General features: G+C 45.1%; 1 protein-coding gene across 3 annotated transcripts in view; it reads right to left on the reverse strand.

Annotated features, from left to right (window-relative positions):
* Positions 1-3,961: 3,961 nt before the first annotated feature.
* The window catches only part of SAP30BP (SAP30 binding protein), a 31,055-nt gene continuing 10,493 nt past the window's right edge, over positions 3,962-24,523 (reverse strand). For 2 of the 3 annotated variants that reach the window (XM_027895655.1, XM_027895654.1), the window contains 8 exons: positions 18,423-18,465; positions 12,479-12,567; positions 9,950-10,041; positions 9,424-9,484; positions 8,886-8,937; positions 8,437-8,495; positions 7,174-7,258; positions 5,355-6,510 (listed from right to left, as the gene is read on the reverse strand). In XM_027895655.1, the coding sequence (XP_027751456.1) occupies positions 6,329-6,510; positions 7,174-7,258; positions 8,437-8,495; positions 8,886-8,937; positions 9,424-9,484; positions 9,950-10,041; positions 12,479-12,567; positions 18,423-18,465 (663 nt within the window). In that variant the 3' untranslated portion in view covers positions 5,355-6,328. Of the gene's footprint in view, positions 3,975-5,354; positions 6,511-7,133; positions 7,259-8,436; positions 8,496-8,885; positions 8,938-9,423; positions 9,485-9,949; positions 10,042-12,478; positions 12,568-18,422; positions 18,466-24,523 lie in introns of those variants that run through there. The other variant, XM_027895656.1, reaches the window with a different exon arrangement.

The following is a 24,523-nucleotide window of genomic DNA, read 5'->3' on the forward strand; positions in this document are numbered from 1 at the left end:
ACGAGCACGGCAGCCCGCTCCCCACCTGCAATAAATCTGGCTCGAGGGTCAGTGCAGCCCCATGTAGCACCGTAAATGAGACACATCCACACCTGCTCCCGACGCATCCACCACCAGCCAAACCTGCAACTAGCAGCGATCCCACCCCTGCATCCAGTCCTTCTGCTTGGGCTGAATCCAAAACCCCTTCCCCAAGGAACAGCAGAGGAGGGTTTGGAGTTCAGGTGAGGTTATTTTTGTGCCCCACAGTACCCTTTCACTGTAGAGTCAGGGGTTTGTCATGGCTCAGACCTGCTCACCCTCCCCCAGAGCAGATGCAAGGGCAGAGGCTGCATTTCAGCTCCTTGATAAATCCTCACAAGGAAAACTGCATCCCCTCAGCTTCCATATAAACAATAGCAACAGCCAGAAGAAAAAATGGCATATTTCCTGCCTGCCTTGGAGATCAAAAATACGGGCAGGGCACTTTCGTGCTCTTCGTTATCAACGTGGCATCACGGGGGCTGCTGACACACAGCACTGATCCAAACGTGAGGGAGGAAAAGGATTTCTTTCACTACAAGAAACAGGGAGCCCGAGTAAATGTGTGTAAACTGTCTTAGCCCCAGGAAAAAGGAGGATGTGCTTGTGCCATTAAAAGCTGCAGCACATGGGAAACAGGCAGGGGTGCAGCGGAAGATGGCCCGGGCAGTTCAGGTCTGGTATTTCCTACTTTCCCAACATTGGACTTGGCAACCTCAGCATTAGCCCAGCCCTGTTGGAGATGCTGTTTCCTAGATTTAAACAAAAGTTCTGAAAGTGAAGGAGGTTTGTTGCTGGGGTTTTTTTAAAACTACAACAGAGATTGGCTACGACCTGAGAGCAGGGACAAGAGGTGCTGATGCTCAGGGTGCAACGGTGGCTGCTGGTGAAGGACAGGGGAGGGGCTGAAGGCACAGGGTCTCTCTCTGCCTTAGGGGGTCACAGCTGCAGCAGATGTTGTAGAGCATTGAGGACAAAGAAAAACTGGGCTTCAGTTCCCAAGAGAGGAGGGGAGCTTGTGCTGGTGCTTGCAGAGGTGTCTGCTCACCTGCCCTGGTCCTGTCCAGCAGCAACGCCCACCTCCCACTGCTGCAATTTTCCTCTTATCCCATTGAGGGAAGCGATGCTGCCAGGCACTGGAGTTGAAAAAAAAAACAGTTTAGGCTACAAGCAAGAAGCATTTTACCAAAAAAACTCAGTTATTTTAGTGATGGCTCCCTAACAAGAATCCTGAAGCCAACCAGAAAAGCTTGGGAGCAGCCAGCTTCCACCACCACGTTTGGTGTCCTTGGTTTCTGGATGTCCTCCTTTCTCAACCTGGGATGGAGGATGTTTATGCTGGCTCCTGTAAAGGACCTCTGGTCTCACCTGCCAACACTGACAGCCCCAGGGCTTCCTGACACCATCTCCCTCCCCTTCATCCTGGAGCAGCAAGGCAGGACCAGCCCCTTCTGAACACCTCCTGCTGAGAGAAGGAGCCCAGTTGAACTCGCTGGGTGCTGCCAGAAGAGCCTGAGATAATCATTTTGCACCTTTCTTAGAGGCATGTTCCCCCAGCCCCATCTGTAACTGGGCTGCATTTAAGTAGATATCTGCAGGGTTTTCCAATATCAAGGTAATTCCACCACCAAAAAAATAATTTAAAAAAAAAGCTGTTTTATGGGTTGCCTTTCAGGCAACTTCTCCAAGGTACTTCTACCAGGAAAGAATACCTGGTGAGCTCAAGCTCTTACCTTGGTTCCACACCTTGCTCTCCCTGCCTGCTAGACCAGGCTTTTCCCACACAAACTGGCTGTTTTTATGGGCAGAGACCAGGGGCTGCAGAGGCAGGAGGAGCAGATTTTGCTGCAGATGGCTCTGCCACAGCTCCCAGCCGTGTACGTGGGGAACCTCACATTTATAAATCGGTGATTTTCTGCTGTGGCAACGTGGCCTAGAAATTTTTGCCCTGGGAGGGAAAACAAGTAATTTTATAGCTCACACTAAATTATTGCTCCCTCTGCTGAGACTACCAGTCCGAGTGCCAATTACTGATAATTATCAGGGATATCAGGATTATTTTCTTTTTTTTTTTAATGCCATGCCAGTTTGTATAGAACCTTTCTTCTTTCTGTCCTGCCACCACAGTGTGCCTGGAGACAGCTTTGGGGCTTTTTCTAGCTCTTTGTTGATTAGTTACAGCCAAAAATCCTACTGCTGCAGCACATTCATCCCCTTTTTTAATTCTGTAACAACACACACGCTAAAAGACAAATAAGTACTTGATCCCATTGCTGCATCATACACCGTAGTGGCACTATCCTGCTCTATGGCATAAATTAAAAGAATGTGTAATAATGTATTATTTATTTCCATTAATGTGCATATAATTTATTGCACTAAATGATGCTTAATATAATTCCCCACATAATTAAAAGTGCAAGATGAAATCCAGTCACATTCTTTTCCTCAGCCCTTCCCCTGAGACAGTTCTAACCACACACCCCACTGTTTTCCAGTGGATGTTCCTCCTCATGGACACGCACCTAAGGGAAAATGTCCTTGCTGAACATCCCTGGTGCAGGGGAAGACCTGCAGCAAGTGGGACACAAACACCATGCAAAGGATCCAGGATAAAACTTCAGCCTGTGACAATCCTAACATCCGTCCATCCACGCATCCAAAGCAGGACCTCCCAGGGATTCATCAGCTGCCAAAGGCTGAACCTTCCATCGTGCTCTCCAAGCACTTCAAGAGGCTACTCAAAGAGGAGAAAGGTTAAAAAACACCAATAGCTTCACCTTCTATGGCTGCAGCAAAAGTCAGCCTTGTTCTCTTCTAATGCTGGTTCCTACAAACATGGCAGGGGACACACAGACAGACAGACAGACAGACAGGACGCCTTCCACGTGAAAAGGCCAAACTTTTCCTTGTGAGATCCCAGTGCTTCGCTGTTTACTGGCAACACAAAGCACGAGCCTGGCCCCAGCCAAAGACAAGTTCCAAATAAACAAAGACCAAATATTGGAAGTCGTTGGTGTCCATGGTTCTCGCTCAGAACAAAAGGAAGGAAGTGGAATATAAACAGCCAGAGGAACAGCAGCGCACGGCGAGGCTCTGCAGAAATGCTGCTGGAAACCTTCTCCAAAAGGAAGAGGAGGCTTTGGTGGAATCTCACTGCCCTTTCAGGGGGTCTTGAACTTCAACAGCAATTTAGTTAAACATTTAACATTGGGCAGTCCTGGAGAACCCTGCTGAGAGGCATCTTGCTCCCTGTCCGGAGATATTTAAGTATTATTTGGACACAGTGTGCTCTGGGAAGACCCCACCAGTGATCCCTTCCAACCATAACCAGTCTGTAACAACTCTGGGCTTCCCCACGCTCACCCCTCTCAACAGGAGTGAGCAGCCCCCACCCCCTGATAACTTTCTGGGCACATTGCAAAGCCCATCTGGTTGAGGGGCTCCACAGCAGCTAAAGCTTCTCCCCTGCAGTGCTGCAGAGCTGGAAAGGAGCTCGTGCAGGTGTTGGCTGAAACAATCACCTCCACACTGCTGGAGCCGTGTCATCAGCAAAGCCCTGGCACGGCCCAAAGCCTTGGGAAGGAAGACTCTTCTTTTTTTTTGTTAGTCTCAGTACATAACTCCCATAAAGCAGACAGTACAGCAGCAATCCAACTAAAACATAGCTTCAGGTGCTCCAATTTCACGGTTTGAGGTGGGGCTGGCAAGGCTGCCCTCCCCACCTGCTCCCTGGGTTCGGCAGCACCCAGCCAGCCACAAAATAAAAGCAATTCCTGAGCAGGCAAAATCCCTTCCCACAACAGCATCAAAAGGAGGGCAGATCTCTAAATCACAACAAGCAAATAGGAAAGAAAATCAACACCTCGGGGCAGGGAGGTGGGAGAGAAGACTTCAGAAGGGAGAGGGAGAGCAGAACCAGCTCTGCCAAGGATGACTTCATTACGGCAGCTCTCCTTTCTCCTCTGAGGCACAGACACACTTGAGTGCGGAGTCTCAGCTAAGACAAACCTACTCAAGCTGGGAGACAGCCGGGCTCAGGAGGGTGATAAGCAGAGAAAAGCCCTGTGGTTTTCAAGGAGCATGAGCCTGCAGTTCTCAGACTAAGGAATGATGAAAATGGGACTGGTTTTACTCTCTTGAGTATGGTAAGAATGAGTATCTACAGCTTTTAGGGGTCAGAAGAGCAGCTTGAGCAATCACCACTGCAGCAGCGTGAAGAACATTCAAACTAAGAACATTTAACGTTCTTAGGGGCTGTTTAAAACACAGGCACTGACACCCTCAGTAGCTCCAGAGCCCTGCAACCAGCAGAGCCACAGAGTTCTAAAGCAAACTGGTCAAACCTCCCTCCTGAGGGCTTCAGGCCCTGCTTCATGGGCCAGGAAGGGATCCTTTTCCCTCAGGACATCACTCCTGTGCACCTGAAGCTCCCTCCACCTTCTCTGGGGCACTGACTGACCACAGCCCAGCACGAGCCACCAACCTGTAAGATCTGTTTCTCAGGGACAGAGGCTTTCTCCTTAGAACTGCAGTTTCCAACCTGTCTCCACCTTTTACTTCTGAAAGCAACACACAAGGTAAGAGCAGCAAGCTACTGTCCTCAAGTTTGTTACACAAGGCTTGGCATCTCCACTCCAACTTTTTGAAGAGAGAGAGAGAAAAAAAACTAAACCAAACCATGCCCATTTCAACTTGCAGACAGCAAACACCGAGCCCTGGGAGCTCAGGAGCTGCCAGACCCAGCCCAGTCCTGCAGGTCTCTTGCATAAGCCTGTTTGGAAAGTGCTGCTCCAGGTGCCTCGTGGCAACTCTGCTCAGGACACCTCAGCAGAGCTCAGGGAGCCCTCCCTTCATCCAAGCTTGCAGGAGTCAAGTCAGCAGCCCAATGCAAAAAACCAAATTTAAACAAGAGATGTTTCAGTCATGCTGTTTTTATGCCTTTGAATATTTTATTGCTTTAAAAGATTGACTCCACCATCTCCCCACGCTGTAGTTTCATCAGTCCCCTGGTTTATCTCCCATGAGCACTTCTGGATCCACAGATGCTTTTTTTAAAAGGTAAAATGACTGCTAGGACAAAGTGTTTAACATGTTTTAAAGTTATCTAAAAGCAGGATACCAACTTCTTATTTCTGCCTTAAGTCTCCATAAATGGAAAGTCTTGATCAACAGTAACATGTTACACAAAAAACTGAAAAAAGCCCCAATGAGTTGTCAGAAATTTACACTTCTACTGATCTGGCAAACATCTCTCCCATCACTGCTTGTGCACTAGAAAAAAAACAGGCTCTAGGTAGGAATTTACCTGAAGAGAAAGGCAGACACATGAATGACACCAGGGTTTTTTTAAAGGCTTTTCGATTTTTATACAATAAAATTTTCAACTGAAAATACTTTATCACAACAGTGGAGCAAGCAGAAACTGCCATGTGTGCATTCACAGAACATCACGAGCTAGTACAAAGATAAACAACATCACAATTAGGATCAGACACTCTCCTCTGCTTATCTGCTGTCCAATCTCACTCCGTGGCAATGGAAGTATTTTTTTGCACAGGTCTCTGCAAATGAGTTCACAAATCAAACTTCTACAGCTTAAGGGTTCTGCATAGAAATCTTCATCCTTGAGAGACGATAACAGGACTGTTCCAGCACAGTTTTCCTCAACAGTTCAACAACTTCACACTAAGATCTACACAGAGAGCACACGGGTACAGATGGCAGTGCTGGGACAAAGGGTGAGCCTACATTCACAGATGTAGATTGCTTCAGGTCTCTGCTACACATCTGAACGTGGACACTGACCAGTTGTCTCTGCTTTAACTCCCTCAGAACTGAGCTGGAGTACAGAGGGCAGCACCTATCACAGGCTGCAAGCCTGGAGCACGACCTGGAATACACGAGGATAACACTGATAGTCCTGTACTACTTGCCCTTTTATTTTAGTTTCTTTTTTTTTTTTTTTCCCCCTAAACCAAACTTGCAAGTAGGTAAGACCCTAATGCAGTAATTAATAAGCGAACTTTTACAAGCTGGCTCCTGATACCACCTTCCTCCAGCACAACACACAGGCTGGTTCTTCCCCCAGCAAGCAAAGGCAGAGGCATTGTGGGCAGAGGTCCATTCCTGTGGGCACACAGCTGGCATGCCTGCTCCTGCTCCTGCCCCCAGTCTTCCACAGGGGAACTGTGGTCTGTTCCAAAGAATCTTGCCATCCTTTACCAAAGGCGAAAGCTACCCCTCCCTTCCGAGAACCATGGCTTCAATGACAAACAAGTCCCAAAATCCGGGCCCAGCACACCAGTCACTGCTTGGCCTTTTTGACAATGGTGCCCACCGCTGATATCACCGTGGTTTTGGACCCACTGGCACTGGTTGTCACCGTGACAACCCCCGGCAGCGTGGCAGTGGTGGTGAGGATGGTGGGCTGAGCTATCGTCGTTACGGGGATGGCAGAGTCCCACTTGCTCTTCCTCTTCTGGGCATCTGTGAAAGTTGATTAAATCAAGCAAATGAGGATTAGCATTATGTTAAAAGGTCACCAATCCCTTCTCAACACCCTGACTGGCCAACCCTTATTCTACCGCTGCTTGACAACTTCCCCTCACATTAATTTCAGGATACACTGGCAGTAAGTGGTGGGGAGGAAAGACAACTTTGTACCTCGAGAGTCAAAGCAGAACTCTACACCTGAGCTCCAGCCAAATGGGAGTCAGGATCATCCCTGCCCCAGAGCAGAGTTAATTTTAACACCACACGTATCCCAGTTGCTCAGCTACAGGCACGGGACACACTCATCAGCCTCCAGTGGTTTCTCTCCCCTCCCCTCAGTTTAAAATGCAGGCTGTAGACAGGAGAATGATTTTCAGTCTTTGCAAACCTCTTGAGATGCACCAGTCCCAAGAATGCTCTAAAGCACAGCCAGTAGCGGGTTTCTTGACACCCTAATAAATCTCTTCACTATTCCACCTGGCCCTAGTCTTTCGTTCCAGAAGGAGAGACCTGGAATACGGGGACTAGAGCAGAGCTAGTCCAACAACCCCTAGAAAAAACACACTCTTGCATTATATGCACAATCAAAGAGGAGCCTTCAGGTTTCCAGGAAGCACTAATCCCAGCACCACTGCCACAATCCCAGCTGTTCCTCACCTCCCACAGTGGTACTGGCTGTTGTGGTGGTTGTCGAAGCGGCGCTTGTTGTTGTACCCTTTTTAGTGCCAGTCACAAATTCAATCTGGGAAGGGAGAGACGCACAGGAGAAAAAGGAGAAGATTAAAAAAAAATGAAGTGTTAAGATACACAGTCTGTCTTTAACCCACAGCACCTATGTTTTTTAAAACCAGCTTTAATGTGATGTAAGACACTGGCCTCTGAGCTGCCCATCATGCAGAAAGACAGACATGGACCTCAGGCCAAAGTGTACTGAAGCCATGAGAATTAAGGATTTCTACAACCCAGCTCCTAATTCTGCTGCAATAATAATGTGTGTGTCAACTGGGATTTGATACAGCTCAGACAGGACACATCCTGGTCATTAAACACTGTATTTATACAGTTAGAAGTTCTTATTCTTTTTCCTCTAAGAAACATGCAAGACAAGCCTCTACTTGCACAATTTACTGCGACTGCATCATGGCAGGAAAACCTGGCAACAAGAGCTACAACAGCACTGCAGCCTCAAAACTGCAGATATGGGCAAGGAGGTAATGAGATACCTGGGTTACTGTGCAAAAAAACCAAAACAAGCAGCAAGACACAGCATGCACTGCACAAAAAAACCCTCCACCGAATATGGAAGGAGCCTCCTGCAAGGTTAGATGGCAATCTCTAACATCAGACAGTTTTCTCCAGCCAGCCACTGGCTTAAAGGCAATACAGGGCAGGGATAAAATCTTCCACAGCCTGTCTGTGTTCTTTTTGGGGTGTATATAAGAATAATTGGGCTTGTCACAGAACGCACGAAGTTAACATAGGCCAAATATTTCTGGAAATGCAAGAAGGCAATAACAAGGAGAACAGAAAGCAGATATTGTCTCACACTGAGATATGGTGAGGAAATTAAGCTATAACCAAGGCTATGCCACCAGGCAAAATGTCAGAGATGAAGAAAAAAGGCTGTTCTTTATGCATTATCTTGCCCTTATCTGGCCTACTGAATACCATTTTTAGAGCTCTGGTTTAAAAATACTGACAAAACAGCAGGAAATCCAGTGGAATAAACAACCCAGAGGAATGGACCTGTAAGGAAGGGCAAACAACTTGATTTGAGCAGCTTGGGAAAGGACAGGCAAGGAGAGAACCAGGGAAAACCAAGCAGTATTAGCACAGAAAGGGCAGAGCAACAAAATGAAATTCAGCAGGCAAAGAAACAAAACCCCTGCACCTCCATCTCTTTGGGGTTTGAGGAACTACCTTTGTGCGTTCCTTCTTGGCCTTCTCCAGTTTGTCCATTTCAATCTTCTGGGCTTTGGCTGAGAAAGATCAGAAGACGGGAAGCACTAAGAACAGTAAAACCCCACAGCTCCCTCTCACTCACTCCCCATCATAAACAATCCAAACCTTCAAATTCTGTACAGAAAATTAAACTGCCATGAAAGTAACTTGAATCAAAGCACTACAGCACTAAATTAATGATTTAAGAGATGAAAACACTGAAGAAGCAATTTAAATGAAAAGGCTTTCTTTCCAAACTGATGAAGCATCAGTAACATTCAGGCACATCCAACCAGAATGAAGTCGTTAAAGAGCAGCATGTGACGACTTCTCATTTATAAAGGAAGTGGGGGCTCCAGTGCAGTTAATTAAGTACAAAACACAAAGACCTAAGCTAGGACAAAAAAGGACAGACTTCCTGGAATTACCTAGTGCCTCGTAATACGAATCCTCTGACCAGCCATGAGGGTCAAACATGTCCTAAAGAGAAAAAAAAGTAAGTCAGATTGGGGCTATTTCCACATGGACAAAAAACCCAGTTCAAAAATGTTCAATGCATTTCTGTTCTCTGATGATAATAATTACTGATTTCCTCTTGTATCCCAAAGATCACATCAGACCTTCTTTTATGGGACCACATTCTGTTGTGAATGAAGGAATAGCTTTGAAGCCAAAAGTATGCTGGGGTAAGTCATGCATTTTTCTGCTGCTCAGCTTCTGTCCCCCTTGAGGAGTTTCCTTTATACCTACACCCTTCAGCAGTTTTTGTTCAGAACCATTATAGCAAAGTTGGAGGCACTGAGGCTCACTGCCACACACAAGCGTTCACTTCAGTGCAGGGTCTCAAACTGAAGTTCCCTTAAAGGACCTTTAAGCAAGCAGGCTCAAGAAAGCCACAAGTAAGATTTTACACCTCTCTATTATCTCTTACCCACTCCCTTTCCAGCCAAAAGCACTGCACCTCACCTTTGGATAATTTGTACCCAGTTCATCAATGGAACAAAACTGGATCAGCTTTTCATAGATGCTGCAAAGGAAAAACAAGAGTTCAGAACAGAACCAGTGAGGCAGAAATAAACAGAAGTGTTTCAGATGTGTCAGTAGAAAGAGAATTTGTCACCTCTTCACGTTGCAAGAGTGAAATCAGAACCAGGGAAGCTATGCCTGCTATGATGGATGTGGCATCCCATTAACCACAGCATTTCCCTCTTCCCCCAAACATCTCCCAGCTCCCAGAACAGACACATCTTCTAAAATACTTCATTCATTCAAAGTATTCACATTTAAAATCTAACCAACACTTGCTGTTGTCTCCCAGAACACAAATAAGAGTTTTAGTGTTTCAGTCACAAAAATGAGACAGACACAATCTGTTTGTAAGCAGGAGTCCTTCTTGCTCAGGATCCTTTTTCTGCTACAACTCCAACAAAGAGGATATCCTTGGCACTTGCTCTGTGGTGCTTTGGTCACACATGAGAAGATGGTGGCTCACCTGGGGTTGCGAAACTCCTTTTTCCTCTGGATGATGTAGTTCATATCCATGCCCTCTTTCACCTTCCTCTCATACAGCTTTTGGATTTTATCCTACAGGAGAAAGATTACAGGGGGAGCCAGTAAGAAAAGGAGCAGCACAACAGCTGACTACCAGAAGTGTACATGTGGAAACAAGCCAACTGAACCAGTGACCCCTCCTTGAGTGGAGCAAGGGTTCCACCTCTTCCCCAAGGCTGGTTAATAGACACTTTCTCCTCTAAGGTCTGAAGTAGTTTCATGAACTGTCTGGATTGGTAAAGGAACTGATATTTGCACTTACTGAAGGCTTCAGTGATTAAAGATTTGCCTATAAGGCAGTGGCACAGACTCCTCCTTCCAAGTCTGTTGTTTCCCTTTATAACCATGACTTGAGAGTAGAAGCCAGTTCTGAAATCCACTGAGGATCTCCCACAGCCACCACACCCACCTTCAGACTCAGGTGTGCTGGGCTACACTGCCCAGAAGGCAAAGCTCATGGCTCTGCCTGGGTAACAGATGAGCAGAGCCAAGTTCTGCTGGAGAACTAAAGCCAGTGTGATCAGCAGGTATTGCTGGTGGTGCCCACTGGCAGCCAAACACTCTTGGGAACAATGCACTTGTAAATCCCTGCTTTGGTACAAGTGACCAGCCAGATGGAATCAGCTCCTCTTTGCAGATCACTCACATAGTTACAAAGCCCGTGGACAACTTACTGAAGTCCCAAGCCCCTGCAAAAGGCAACTCTAAATTAGGTTGGAAATGTCAAGCAGTCTACTCTGCAAAGAGACTAAAAGCTTTCAAATCAAATGTGATTTTTTATTTCCTTACCAAGGTGGACAAAAGTACTTAAAAGTGTTCCTACTCTAGTGATGCTGACAGCAAAGGCAGGAACTTTAAGATGGAATATGGAGTTAAGTGGTACTGGTAGGAGAATATCCTCAGTAATTTCCGTCATATTTTCTTTATGACAGGAATTTCTCATATAAAACAAGACCAGAGGCTGGGCCTTCACTCTTTCAGGACGGGAGAGCTGAGTCAATCTGCCTTTGTTGCTTCTGGATAAGTCACTTCATGTCTCCCTCCCTGGACAGTCAACTCAAACACACAACTGACTATTGTCTGAGGGCTTGCTGAAGCCTGAATAAAGGAGGATTGTTAAGAGCTGATATGAAACTCCCATTTCAACAACCTTAAAAAAAAACCTCTGTAAGATAAATTTTCATCAGGTTGTCACAAAATCAGCAAGAGGAAATCACACAATCTCCACGTCCAGCACACACATTGTGAGGTTTGAAGGAACAACTGCAAAAAGGTGAATTTGGGGAGCAGAAGTGATTGAATAGGTGTTCCCTTTTGTCCCCTCCCCATGGAGTAGCAATATGGTTCAAAAAGTCCACAGATGGGGAACCAGTCAGTCAATTTTACAGTAAGAAATACTCCCTTTGGCAGAGTTCCAAGATACAGTTTATTAGGGGAGGAATTTGACAACAGAGCAAGTCACCAGTGAAAAGCCCAGAACATTTTGCATCTCTCAGGAACAATCCTGTCTCCTTGCTCAAAGTGCTCTAAGATGTGGTTTGACCTGCTAACAGAGGACAAGTTCCCCTTTGATTTAACACAGTAAACTGCTGTGCAAGGGGAAAAATTCTGCTTTCTTCTGTCTCCTCTCTCAAGCTCTGTGCATTCCTCAGATCTAACGCACCCCAATTCATTGATGTCAGAACAGTAAAATCCTCCTGCAGCACCAGAGCAGGGATGGGTGTGCCCAGGTACACTGTGTGGAGAAGAAAGCATCCTCTGGATGGTGAGTCACTCTGAATCACCACTGCACATTAGGAGCTACTTTATAGAGCATTCCAGAAGTGATTCTTTACTTGTATTTCTACTGGGCGGAAAACTGGAGATAAAACTCAGATGGGTGGTAGGAAACAGCAGTCCCTGCTCTTTTTTATTTGCACTCCATGAGGAGAACACAGCAGGTTATTGCAAAATTTGCCACTGCAATTATTTGGATGTGCACCAGAGAACTCATGCATTTGTCTGGTGTTGTTGCCTCTAAGTTACCAGCCTTGCCTCTAAATGTTTATCTTCTAGAGATATGTAGGTGGAAAAGGAATCCAGTCATTGCTGTCTCAACTATTCCAGTTTAGGGGATTCTTGGGCTTGTATGGAAAACAATGATTTGTTCTTTTCTACAGAGCTGGATTTGCTGAGGTAAGAGGAAAGCAGCCTTGACAGTAAACATTGCTTCTGTGAGACCAAGAGCTGTTTTACAGCATAAATAACCCACAGACACCGGGAAACAGTTTTAAGCTACTCTGGTGTTCCTAAACTAGACCTGCTGTAAAGCCTAAAGCATTAACACAGGGCATTCATAAACAGTGTGGTAAAGCCCAGCTTTAATGCTGGAGTTTTGCCTTGTGCAAAAATACTGAGCAGAGGTCCCAAACATCCCCTCTCCCTACTGAACTACAAGCCTTTAAAAAGAATGAAGTGGACTTATACCAACCTGCAACTGGTTAGAACATCTGCCAGGAGGCTCAGGAGGGATTTTGATCTCATCTGGAGACATGTTCCGTACTCTCTCTGAAAAAGAAGCTGGAGAGAGCAAACTGGGCATGAGTTCTGGCAGCACTGAAAGGAGTTTCAGCCATGCAAGTCATTAAATTGTTTAATTATTTATTAATGTTTATTAATTGCTGGCACCACTCTGTCATTGGGAACCAACGGGCAAAGGTAATGGGAATGCTGACAACTGGAAATCGTGTTCTCAAGATGCTGAGCAAGAAACAACTAATCTAAAATTTTACATCATTGCAAGAGGGAAGTAATGCTTGCTTTATTGATAACTACCTCCAACTGTGGTTCTGTGTCATACCCATGCTTAAAGCTTCATTTTCAGGGGTCTCTTCATCCCCAAATGGAAATGTAAAAGCTAAGCTACTTCCTACTCCAGCTGCAGCTGTTGATAAGATCCTCAAAAGCAAAGAATCTTCAGAGGAATAAAGGTTGGGTCGTGGCATGGATCCCTAAACTCCTGCACTGTGCACCACATACCCAGCCCTGCACTACTCTGGGTCTCCCATACACACCTTCAGGTCCTGCTCTGAACAGCGCAGGTAACCTGGAATCTCTGCCAAAGCTTCTGCCTCCTGGAGAGGGGATCAGACTGTGCATGTGGAGGATCACAGGACCAACTCTATGCAGCCTGGCTCTTTGCCATTTTGGGGGAGGTAATCACTTTGGGTCCTATTAAGATCGAGACATACCCAGATGAACCAAAATGGTTCAAGAAGGGAACAACCCTCCCCGGGGCTGTCAGGAATTAACCACAAGAAATTCCATTTCACCCCTAAGTTAACGTTTCCTCAGTAGGCACTTTGATGTCTGCTTACAGAGACAGACTATTGCGAGAAGGAACAACTCGTTCTGCAGGACTGGGAACAGAGCAGCACAGTCTGCCAGATTTCTATAGCTGTTTGTGTTGGGATATGCTATTAAAGTACCTGATTGCCCTCTAAAGATTAGTTTACAGAGTTATGAGCAAAAGAAACTGCTGTGCTTCCCCCTATTGCTTGCTACTTTATTATGGGAAACCCAAGCAGTGTTCTAGCTAAGTCTCGGAGCAGAGATTTGTGCCACCTTTAAGTGGCTGGGATTGTTTTCAAGCATAATTTGTACACAGGGGACACATCCCAGAGTTGGTCTGCAGTGGGTAAGAGACCTGACAGCAGCACAGAGCTCATATCAACCAAGTCAGCTCCTCAGCTCTGTGTTCCTCAGCAGGAGCTGCCTGAACTGCAGCTCACTGAGCTCAGCTCCTCTCAAAAAAGGCCAGAAAGGCACAAGGGACGGACACTGGGGTTGGACCTCAGGAGAGCTGAGGCTACAGATAAGCAGCACCACACATGATCAGTGCTACTAGAGTTTCCACATCTTTTGTAAAAACGTGAAGCACTAAGGACAGCATCCTTTGGAGATGCAAAGCTGGCAGGCGACCGCTCATTCTGTTTGATCAAGATGTTGCTGAGGGTTAAATTCTTCAGCACTTGCCAGTAACGAACAAAAAGTGTCCTTTGGCATTTACTATGGAAGAAGGAAAGCTTGCCAGAGCCCCAACAGAAGGGCAGGCAAAGGGAGCTCCCTGACAACAAGGCAGACATTTGTTATAGGTTACAGTTGCTGGTGGGATGGGGAAGCCTCTGGTTTAATTAGAGCTCCAGGAACTCAAAGACAGGAGCAAAGAGACAGAAGTGTTCATAACACACGGCACACTAGGCTTGCTGGGAAAGGTGAAAGCTGATTAATGGCTTAAGAGATTTACAGCATCAGCAGAAATGTTAAAAAAGAAAAAGAGCCACTAAATATAGACTTCTTAAGGCAAAGAAAGGACCTAAAAAAAAAAAAATTTAAAAAAATCAAGCCTAGCTCCAGACTAGATATTTCATAGGCTCCCCTGTCTTTGCAGATGACCAGAAGAGCCACGGAGAAACAAAACATTTGTGAGAACTGTGGGGTCATAAACTCAGGAACTCTGGGCAAGACCTCTGTCTAACCACAAAAAAAAACGTTAAAGTCATAAGTGAATGTTCAGTAACCCACTCAAAGCTCCCCTGAAACAGAAATAATACTGGAGGCAGAACAAGAGCTCCCAATGAGACAATATATTTTGATGCATGACTTTCAGGTTTTGGTGCTCATTTCCTCCTTTGTTTGAGCCATCATTTATCAACATTATACTGATAGGGGAAAGCATCTCTTAACAGCTTACAAGGAACTAGAAGCAATGCATCTTTGTCTCCTGCAATCCCACCACAGCTGTGGGCAGCTGAACACTCAGTCAGCAGAGAGGCTACGTGCACACCTCACAAACTGAGCACAAATATTCAGAATTACTCAGTTCTTTCATCACATTGCAGCCAGACTGAGAGGCTACATCACCCGTGAAGAAAAGGATGAGTTTGAGGATGAGTGTAATGCCTCTGGGCTTATTTACAGTAAGGAAGTACAAACTATCCATGCCCTCCAGCAGTCCTCAAACTCCCTCCCCTAAAGACAGCAGAATGGCTGATTCCACAGCATCTTTCCACCAGTTCTTTCCATAGAGGAAAAGGCAACTGGGATGATCATTCAAAATAATCCTGGAACTTGCATATACAGCCACAGGCTCCTGTATAAAACATGTAGCGTTTTCAAAGTCCCAAGGGCAGCTTTACACCATCTATACAGCAGTAACTGCAGATAAACAGCCACCAACAAGGTGTGTCCTCACAGGATACATCCAACTGCTCTGTGCATCCTGTTATTGCTGCCAAGATCAGAGTTTTAAATGGACATGAGTCACAGGTGACACTGGCTGCAGCCTCTAATTGGTGTGTGATTTGCAGGCTCCCAGCCTCGAGGATCTCCAAGTGGAGACGTCAGGAAGTTGTCTGTTGGCACAATTAATCAGTCCGGGCACACCCAGATTCTGGCTCACAGTAAGTAAATATCTCTCCCCAATCAGATTTATAGTCCAGACAAAGAACTAAGGCCATGAAGCAGATCCCAAAATTCAGATCAGGGTTCAAAAAAGTAGGAGCCAGTGCCTCTCAAAGTATCCTGCTGCTGGACACCACCACTCAGGGTGTACCTAGCAAAGATTCAGCCTCTCAGTTGTCAGTGAAGGATAACTGAGTGACAGATCTTGGTGATGCAGATAATTAACTGGAAATGTTACATTAAATCTACTTCAGTTTGAGATAGAGGGGTTATCTGACCTATGTCCAACAGTACAGAGACAATCTGCATAGCAGGAGAGAAAGTGTCACAGCACAAACCATGCCCTTCCTTCCAGAGGGAAATGAGTGCTCTCAGTCCAAGGGCTGTGCTGGAGGGCACACAGGAGCTTTGCTTCCTACAGATGGGTAAGAATGTTTTCCTGGGGCAGAGAAAACCATCAGAACAGAGAGAATAATGGGTGTACAGGACAGACCAAGGTGTGGATCATCTGAGGTCTGGTAAAGCATCTTGTCTCGCTGCTCCCCAGGTAGGATACAGAACTCCTATCCCTTTCAAGGTTCACTTACATGCTGTGTTTTACACAGCCACAAGGGATTAAAAAGGTAGTTCAGGTGCCAGTTTGTTTCTAAAGGTCACAGTATGCAAAAGAAAAAAAAACAAAAACAAACCAAAAAACCAAGGAAAGACCTGGAAAGGATGATCAGAGGGACGTGGCTTTCCCCTGGAGACACACAAACCGGTGGTGCCTGCTCTCTAAAACTGCATTCTCTGGCACTCTGTCTGCTTGGCATAAACCAGGGTGTGTGGGTTTCTGATTTCCTGGCAACAGAACAGCCAAATCAGAGAGAAAAACTGGAGGCAACAGCATGCCAGTGAGTCACCCATCCATGGAAGGACACTAGTTCCCTTTCTGCTCCGTGGGCTGAGAAATGCAGAGAGAGACCTGCAACTCAGCCGTACTTTCTGCTCTTATGAGCACTGAGTTTGTGCTCAGACGTCCTAAGGGCTGCACAGAACTTTTCTTACAGTCCAAAAGGTAAACAATCACCCTGCAAAGAACTTCAGGGCAAAAATACCTGCATCTTAAAACTATTATTTTGCAAGGCTGCAGGAAACAGCAATTGCAATGTCCTGCCAGCACCATGAACTCTTCAGAGTAGTACAAAAACCCCAAAAGGACAATGGTGAGGTGGAATCTATCAAAGAAAAGCTTCACATGTACTTCCTTCTCAAATATGGGGCAGTTAAGGCTAAAACTTCCCCTCCCATTCTTTTCAGGCATTGATTATGTGATCATTACTTCAGCATAAGGCAGGACAAGCATGCCCTTCCCAGCTGCTCATCCCTACTGTTTTCTTTGTGCCAGCTCCAGTGCTCACCTAGCATGCACTAAGCAGATCAGGGAGAGGATCCAGCTGGAAGCCTGACAGGGAAAAAGAAAAAAATAGAAGAAAAAAGAAAGAAACAAACCAAAAAAAAGAGCAGTGAAGATGGATCTCAGCTGGCTCCCACTCCCAGAGCAGTTCAGAGCACACAGATGTTAAAATGCATCCAGGGGAGGTAAAACAGAAACAGGATTTTTGGCAGGAGCCTCCATTTCTTCTGTACTTCAGCAACTGCACAACTTTTATAATAAAGGTGATGCTGAAAAATGTCAGGTGACCTTCAGAGAAGGGCAGGCCCATGATGCAAAAATCAGTCGTGGAAAACTGGCTGAGGACGACTTTGACTTCCCTATAATGATAGCCAAAACTTTAGATGTCCTCCAGATGGGAGAAGTTGCTTGCTCTGGGTCAGAAAATTCTGCACTTTGTCCATTAAAGAAGTCTAATTCTGAAAGGCCAAGTTTTCAGAAAGGGAGTGGTTCTCACCTTACACCAACCATGAGGCTCTTGCAACAGTTCCTTTTCAGCCAGATAAGATATGGCCTAACACAACAGACCTCCAGAATCCAGCATGGCAGGGATCTGACCTCCCATAACCTGGTCCTGCACAAAGCCAGCCTCTGATCTACAGGAAGATTTCTGTTGTATTTTATGATGAGACTGGTTAAAGCATTTTTGCCTTCTAAAGGCAGAAAATCCAATATAACAGTTGGGCTGGTGCAAAGTCTGGGCAGGCCAACTGAAAAGGAGTTAACTCCAGAGCTTCAGAGAGATGGCTGCTGTAGGAGCCACAGCTTAGCATCTGAGTATTTGCTGTTTTAATTTACATTTATCACACGTTATAGGTGAAATACCATGCTTGAGCCTTGACAAGCTGATTTGAGAGATGAAGCAACTTCCACACTCATTAATTTTTAATGATATTATTACATGACACCACACAACTGTACTAGTAACCTCAGGGACAGAGGGTTAGTTCAAGATAGTCACAGATAAAACATAAAATACAATTTCTGTACAGCTCCACAGAGACCAGGAAAGGATTTTGTATTTCAAGCTGACAGTCCTGGGCTTTCCAAATCTAATAATGGTGCAATGAGTAAGTGGAATGCCACAAAAATCAAGTAAGTTTTAGTAACCATTAGAACATGTACAGTACACTATCAGCACAGCAGCTATAAATCTTTAAGTAGGTCATATCTAAATATGAGTACCTTTGACAAGTTTTTGAAGCCACAGAACAAAGTGTCATCATCCCTGGTTCCACTGGCTCTCACAGGGGTGTCTGGACAAGGCTACTCCATTGTTTTTAAGCTCATCTCAAAAAAACACCAACACTGCCCCTTTACATACATGTTTTAAACATAAAATATGAAAATAATTTCACATATTACAAGGCATGGTGCCTTTCTCCCCAAAGAAGACTTCACTGAAAGTATTCCAGTGAGATAAAACATTGCAGGCAACAATCTGAAACTACAGCACTGCCAGGACAGAGGGAAGGTGCTTCCTACAAACCAGAGTTTTGAAAAAAAAAAGTGAATAAATATTTCTGAGTGAACTTACCAACTAGCTCCTGAGGATCTCTTTTTTCTACTTCTGAGAATTCCTGGGAGAAAGGAGGAAGAAACATATTTTAGTCAAGGTATGCATCCAACCTAAAAACCTCTGTTGTTCATTTCTTTAGAAATTTACACATTAAATCTGAGACAAAAGAATAATAATTAAGAATGAAACACAATTTATTAGAAAAGAAGGCAATGTGTATACCATGGAGAGCCAAAGCCTAACAGGGTGCTCCATTTCCTTTCCAAGCTAGAGTCTAAATTTAATGAAGGAATCAAGGCTTAGTTTCACCCAGTCCTGGACACTAAGCTCTTTTTGCATTTTCAAGAAACTGCTGTGCTTGAAGCCTTTCCTCAAAACAGATCAAACCACAGATTCTTCATTTTGGGTGACTAGTCCTTGGCACCAGCCAAGAGCCAATGTTTTGGAGCACAGTTAAGTAAATACAAGCCAGGTTCAGCCCACGGAAAATTACTCCAGTCCTGGGAATGCCGAGCACAGGCCGGAGCAGGGTCAGCCCCACGCGTTCCCTCGAGGAACATGGAAATAGCTGAGACTGTCCCAGAGCCAGAGCACCACGACTTCAGAGTAGCACCTGACCAGCCTCTCCAGGGTCCTGGGATGCAGAGGTTTGCCAGATGAGCGCGTGTGTGGTGCCAGAATTCATTTCTGCAATTGTGCCACTCAGGGCTTTGGCTGACAAACCCCCCGCAAACCAAACTGCCAGGGAGCGTGGTGGTGATGCAGATCCTGTATTCCCATTTCCCACTGTCAGTTCTCGTGGCTGCTACCTTCCAGGAGGGATGTAACCAACCTACTCTACCAGAAACTCAAGGGCAACCTGCACTCACTTGTAGTGCTCTGCTTGGAGATCTTCCCAACACAGCTAATCCCTCCTTACAGAAATTAAGGACACTTCATTTGCAGATGTTGCACCAGACTGTGCTGAGCAGGAGGCTTTATGTAGGATAAGACACTCTTCAATATGTTTTCCTCATATTGAGACCAATGTCCAAATATTTTAGTGATTCTGGGAGACCTCAGGAGAGTCACAAGCAATATCAAGTTCAGCACAAACAAAGTTTCTGAGACAGTACCAGCTGTATCCCAACATTGCCCTCTCCCCCCTGCCTCCCTCCCAAAGACCTTTTGTGACTCACTGGACTGTGTGTCCAAAATTCCTCAGCGCCTCCAAACACTGAAGCTATTCATTCAACCTGACACAGACATAATGCTGCCTCCTTGCTGCTTGGTAACCGCTCCCAAACCCCCTCCTTCCCTCCATCTCCAGGCAGGTGAGAGGGGCATCAGGTGAGGGGAGAGCAGCGAGGTCACCGAGCCAGATGTGGGAACAGCCTGTGCCAAATGCACTGTGAAAATCCACCTATTTTCAGAGAAGCCAAAGCCCTCTGGAAGCAGAAAAACAAATTCTTTGTGTGGCACTGACTGCTACAGGGCACTTTTTATAGCCATTCACGGAAGAAAAAAAAAAAAAAGGGCACTGTTTCTCCATTAGTACACTCGGATTACAGAAATACAAGGCTAAAGCTATTTTAGAAAAAGAAAGAAGTGCACAAAAAGAAACATGCATCTTCTCCCTGGCCAGCTGGCGAGGCCCCAGGCCCCTCTGAGACGGACTGCAGTGTTACAGCTCCAACCCCTTGGTATTGCACTTGGTGTGTTCATCAACATCTCTTCAGCAGCATGGGCAGAGAAAAACTTAAAACAGAAGCACGACATTTCGAAGCAGAAAATTTATGCCAAAAGAAGTAACTCTCTTTGGTGAGAGCACTGGACAGGAATCCTGGGAATGCAGGCTGTGTTCTCCACAAACCTACACGGACATGGTGTAGGAAATAACGTGGGCAGCCTCAACCACATCGAGGGAGCTTCGGGTCACCACTGGAGAAGTGGGGACAATTCTGTGGTAACTCATGGGCTGTGAGGACAAACTCAGATGAACATGCAGGCTGGAGAAGTTCACAGAGCTGCAGATGCAATGTAAATATGTCCAGGCACATACAGTGACTCAGGAGCCACAAACACACGTGGTCAGAAAGCTGCTTTATTGCCTTGAGGGGGAGAATTTGCTAGATGGGCAATTATGAGTATTTCTCCCCTTGGTTTGAGACAACAAGCAAGTGTTTATTGAGGGAAAGGAGGGAATTGCTTGTGTTCCAGCCTTGACTAAATTACATCCTGTGCTCTTATCTCCTGAAAGTTTTAAGTGGACTGAGCGGGAAGAGGAAGAGACAGGCTATATCCCTGAGCACCTCCTGATCCTTCCTCATACCCAGCACTGTATTTATTATTCCATTATCCCTCCCATCTCCTTCTGCACACTTCTTCTCTTATCATCCAAGAACACAAAGGCAAGAGAAAAAATCCCCCAAATCACCAATATTTCTGCCAAGCAGGAACTTCAGCAACCCAGTGGCAAGCCAAATTTGGTTGCATTAGACATGTGCTAAGCACCCCCAAGAATGCTGTGCTGTTATTTGGGCCACTGACAGGTTTGCAAGGGTCTGTGCTGCCTTTCTGACATTTTCAGAAGCCCATTTTCAAGTCTCCTGTAGCTGTCTGGAGTTAGTACCAAGCATAAGCACACAACCCTCAGGAAATGTGAATTAATACGCTGAGAGAACCTCTGATGGCCCAAACCTCTCCCGTTACGTACATCAGACAAAGATGCCCAAAACTGTCAGATGTGTTACATAGTGCGTTTTATGAATTTCCAGAATCATCAGCGAGTTTGCTTTCACCAGAAGTGAAGTTTGTTCTTTAATTTGCATCCTTTAAGGCTGCCCCCTTTGTAACAGGTTAAATTGAGCCAGTCCCATCAGGCCCCGCTGTGTTTTCCCCTGGCTCCCATCGCCCACGCTCGTTCCACCACAGCCGCCCCAGCAAGTCTGGTCCCCACATCCCCAGGCCACAGCCAAGACATCAGAAAGCCCAGAGCTACACCAAGCAAAAGCAAACACGTTCACCAACACATTTAGAGCCACACCTCACTGCCCAGAGGATATGAATTCTGCTTAGTGAGGAGTTACGGTGCACCTCCACCCCCTGCTCCATCATTAACGAGCTGAAGGCATCAACACAGCTTTTCATTAACTCCACTCCTTTCAAGCCTTCGGAAAACAAAGGGATGACCGACTCCTCCTACGGTGCTTGTTCGTATTTGCTCAGTTTGCTGTTGAAAACCGAGGCAAGCAGCAACAACTTGACCAAAGTTTGGCAGATGTGAGGTTTAAGAAGTCCTGCTCAAACCTCTGAGTAACTACTGAAGATCCAGAACGTAGGACAGCCTAAAAACCCCAACAAAGAACAGCCCTGCACTCCCTTAGGCTAAATTAAGTCTGAGACACACTGTTGAATACAATGAACTGATTAGAAAAGACAGCATTTAAAAAAAGAAATAAAAATCTGCAGATCTAATCTAATACACTATGTTGAATGAAATGGAGAATCACCAAGTGGAAAAATCAGGTACAATAAATACTGCACAGTTGCTACCTTTTGGTTATGAAAGTGAAGAAATATTTACGCGTGGATGAGAGATTTGTGAAGGAATTCCAAAGCATTTAAGCAGTGGAAAATTTGGAAGGTAACTGAATTTTAAACAGGGAAGTTGCCTAAATCTATTTAGGCAAAGGTGATCTTTTTATAGATTTTTTGGTATTTTACAGATTACATCACCAATACCCACCACATTATGTATCAGTATCTCACATGAAGAGCACAAAATCAAGCAGGTAAATGGTTCCAAGCAAGGGGGATTTTAGGTCAAATCTCTCTATCAGTAAATATATGAAATTAGTAGAGACTTCAAGCATCCCAGAGCTAAAGGCAAAATTTAATGGGTTCATTTCCATATGAATTCCAAAAACCTTGTTATTTTTTCAATAAATTAAGACTTCATTAGCAGCACCTATACCACAACATTTTCACAAGCCCAACCTCTGAAAATCAGTGTGGAAGCATCTCTGAATTTACTTTTGCAGCCAGCCCCTTGCTACTTGCACAAAGTCAGCTTGGACATATTATTTATGCTGAAAATTCTCTCTAACACCGTGGAAATAAAAAACTCAGGACAACCCCACTAATGTTCTGTATTAATTTTTTTTTCTCTAGTCATTTTACCCTGTCTAGCATAGCATGATGATCTCAAAGAATAGCTTGATTGAGGTTTTTTTAAAAAAAAAAAAAAGGCAGTGCTGTACTTTATCAAGCACTCAGCAAGCTGATTTTCTGGCTGCCATCTCCTTTGCAGCCTTGATCTCACAAGATCAACTGTTTAAGGGCCTAAAGCCAGAGGGCCTTGCTCCAACAGACCCACTGAGAGGAGTCAAGGGATGCCGTGGTGGTTCAGAGCCAGGCTGGAAGACTGAAAAACAAAGACAAGCAGGAGGCAGACTCCTTTCCCCTGATCTGGAGGCTGTAATAAAGAGCAGACTCTGAAAAATGTGCTATGGACAAGGACAAATTAATAAAAAAAAACCCTCAAAAACCAATAAGACCCCCCCCCCTTTTAAGCTTCTAACTGACCACTAGCACAAATCACCATTTCTGTGCTTCTAAGAACAATTGTGCACATCAGCTCACTGAGAGCCAGTAACAGTTATGATACTGCTGTTCCTCTGTGAGTTCAGGAAAAGGTTTTTCATTGTTTCCACTTTCCCAAGACAAACGGTTTTTCTCAAGCCCTGGACAAGACGACGCTGCCTGCAGGAGCCTGACCGATAAGCACCCAGATTGTTGTTTTTCAGGTATGCTAATCAGTTAAAGAAGAAGAACAAGCTGAAGGGGAGTGTGTGTGTACACAAATAAGGAAGATGCTGCATTCTGGCTTAAGTTTTCACCTCGCTGAGGTGAAATACAGACCATCTTTCCAGTCCTAGAGCGTTTCCATCCAGTTACATAAAAGCCAATGCCCGCTCAGGTTCCACGGAAAATAAAAACAACCAAACACAATCCTCCCAGCATGGAACAGAGATTAAAGGAAGGAAGCAAAAAACAATATGAATCTGAGACTGATGAATTCCAGTTTGGAATGGCTTGCCCAGAACAGCTTTATTTAATGGAAAGAATGGACTGAGTTAATAACAATGCTTGCTAAGTCCTTCCTGAAACGAGATCCATAAATCCAGCACAACGCTCACATCCCACATAACTGTTGGCATTGACTGTCACCACAAGGCACACATTCAGCCATCAACTCCTGGTAGAAGCAGTTGCATATGTCAATGCAGGTGCACTTCAAACTGCAACAGGAAGGCAGAAAAGATACAAAACCAGGCCCTGATTCTTCAACTGAGATGCAAATTTTAAGAAGCGGGCAAGTTGATGCCAGATTTGCCATTGCTTAATTGCCTTCCCAGACCTGCAGCCAACTGAGCCCTACAGCTTCATTTTTCACTGACTTCCAGTTAGTATTAAAAAAAAAAACAAACAAACCTAGCTCAGAAGCTTCCACAGCACCAGCCCCTCAACATTTTCTCTTTTTTTCCCAGAGAATTCTCTTGTGTTGCAGAATTTCTTTTCTCTCCCAACAACTTCACCTGACTGCTTGCACATAAAGTAATTTAACACCAATTTAAACTGCCACACACAAAATTTATAGATCAGTCACACTATTGTCAAGCAGTGGATTAGTTTGAAGATATTATTGCAGGGAATTTTCCAGCACAGTCCTTCCACCAGTAGCCAGTGGACCTGCTGCTGCAACAGCTGTTACAGTGGATTTTGCTCATCTGAGCAAGCACCAGCAATAAGCTTTTGTAATTTCAACCTCCCCCCCCCCAACTCTGAATATCTCCTGTATCCCAACATATCAACAGCCTCATTTGGCTGAGCATGATGGAAAAAAACTATAACTTAGCATAAAGTGTTAGAAGAGTTGTCTAAACTGACAGAGAAGATGGTCTTGCCAGAGCAAGCAGGTGGAATGTCTACATGCAGGCAGCAAGACAACTCCAAACCCCGGATCACATGTTTTTTTTATTATCCCTTCTTTTTCTTTCTTTTCCTTTTTAAAGGAACATGCTATCAGTTATATTCTTACTTTTTCTACAAAGATCAGAAGTGCTTATGGGAAGAGA

This window comes from Empidonax traillii, unplaced genomic scaffold, assembly GCF_003031625.1.
Source record: "Empidonax traillii isolate 1590-97213 ecotype Southwest subspecies unplaced genomic scaffold, ASM303162v1 scaffold462:size771534, whole genome shotgun sequence".
Lineage (NCBI taxonomy): Eukaryota > Metazoa > Chordata > Aves > Passeriformes > Tyrannidae > Empidonax > Empidonax traillii.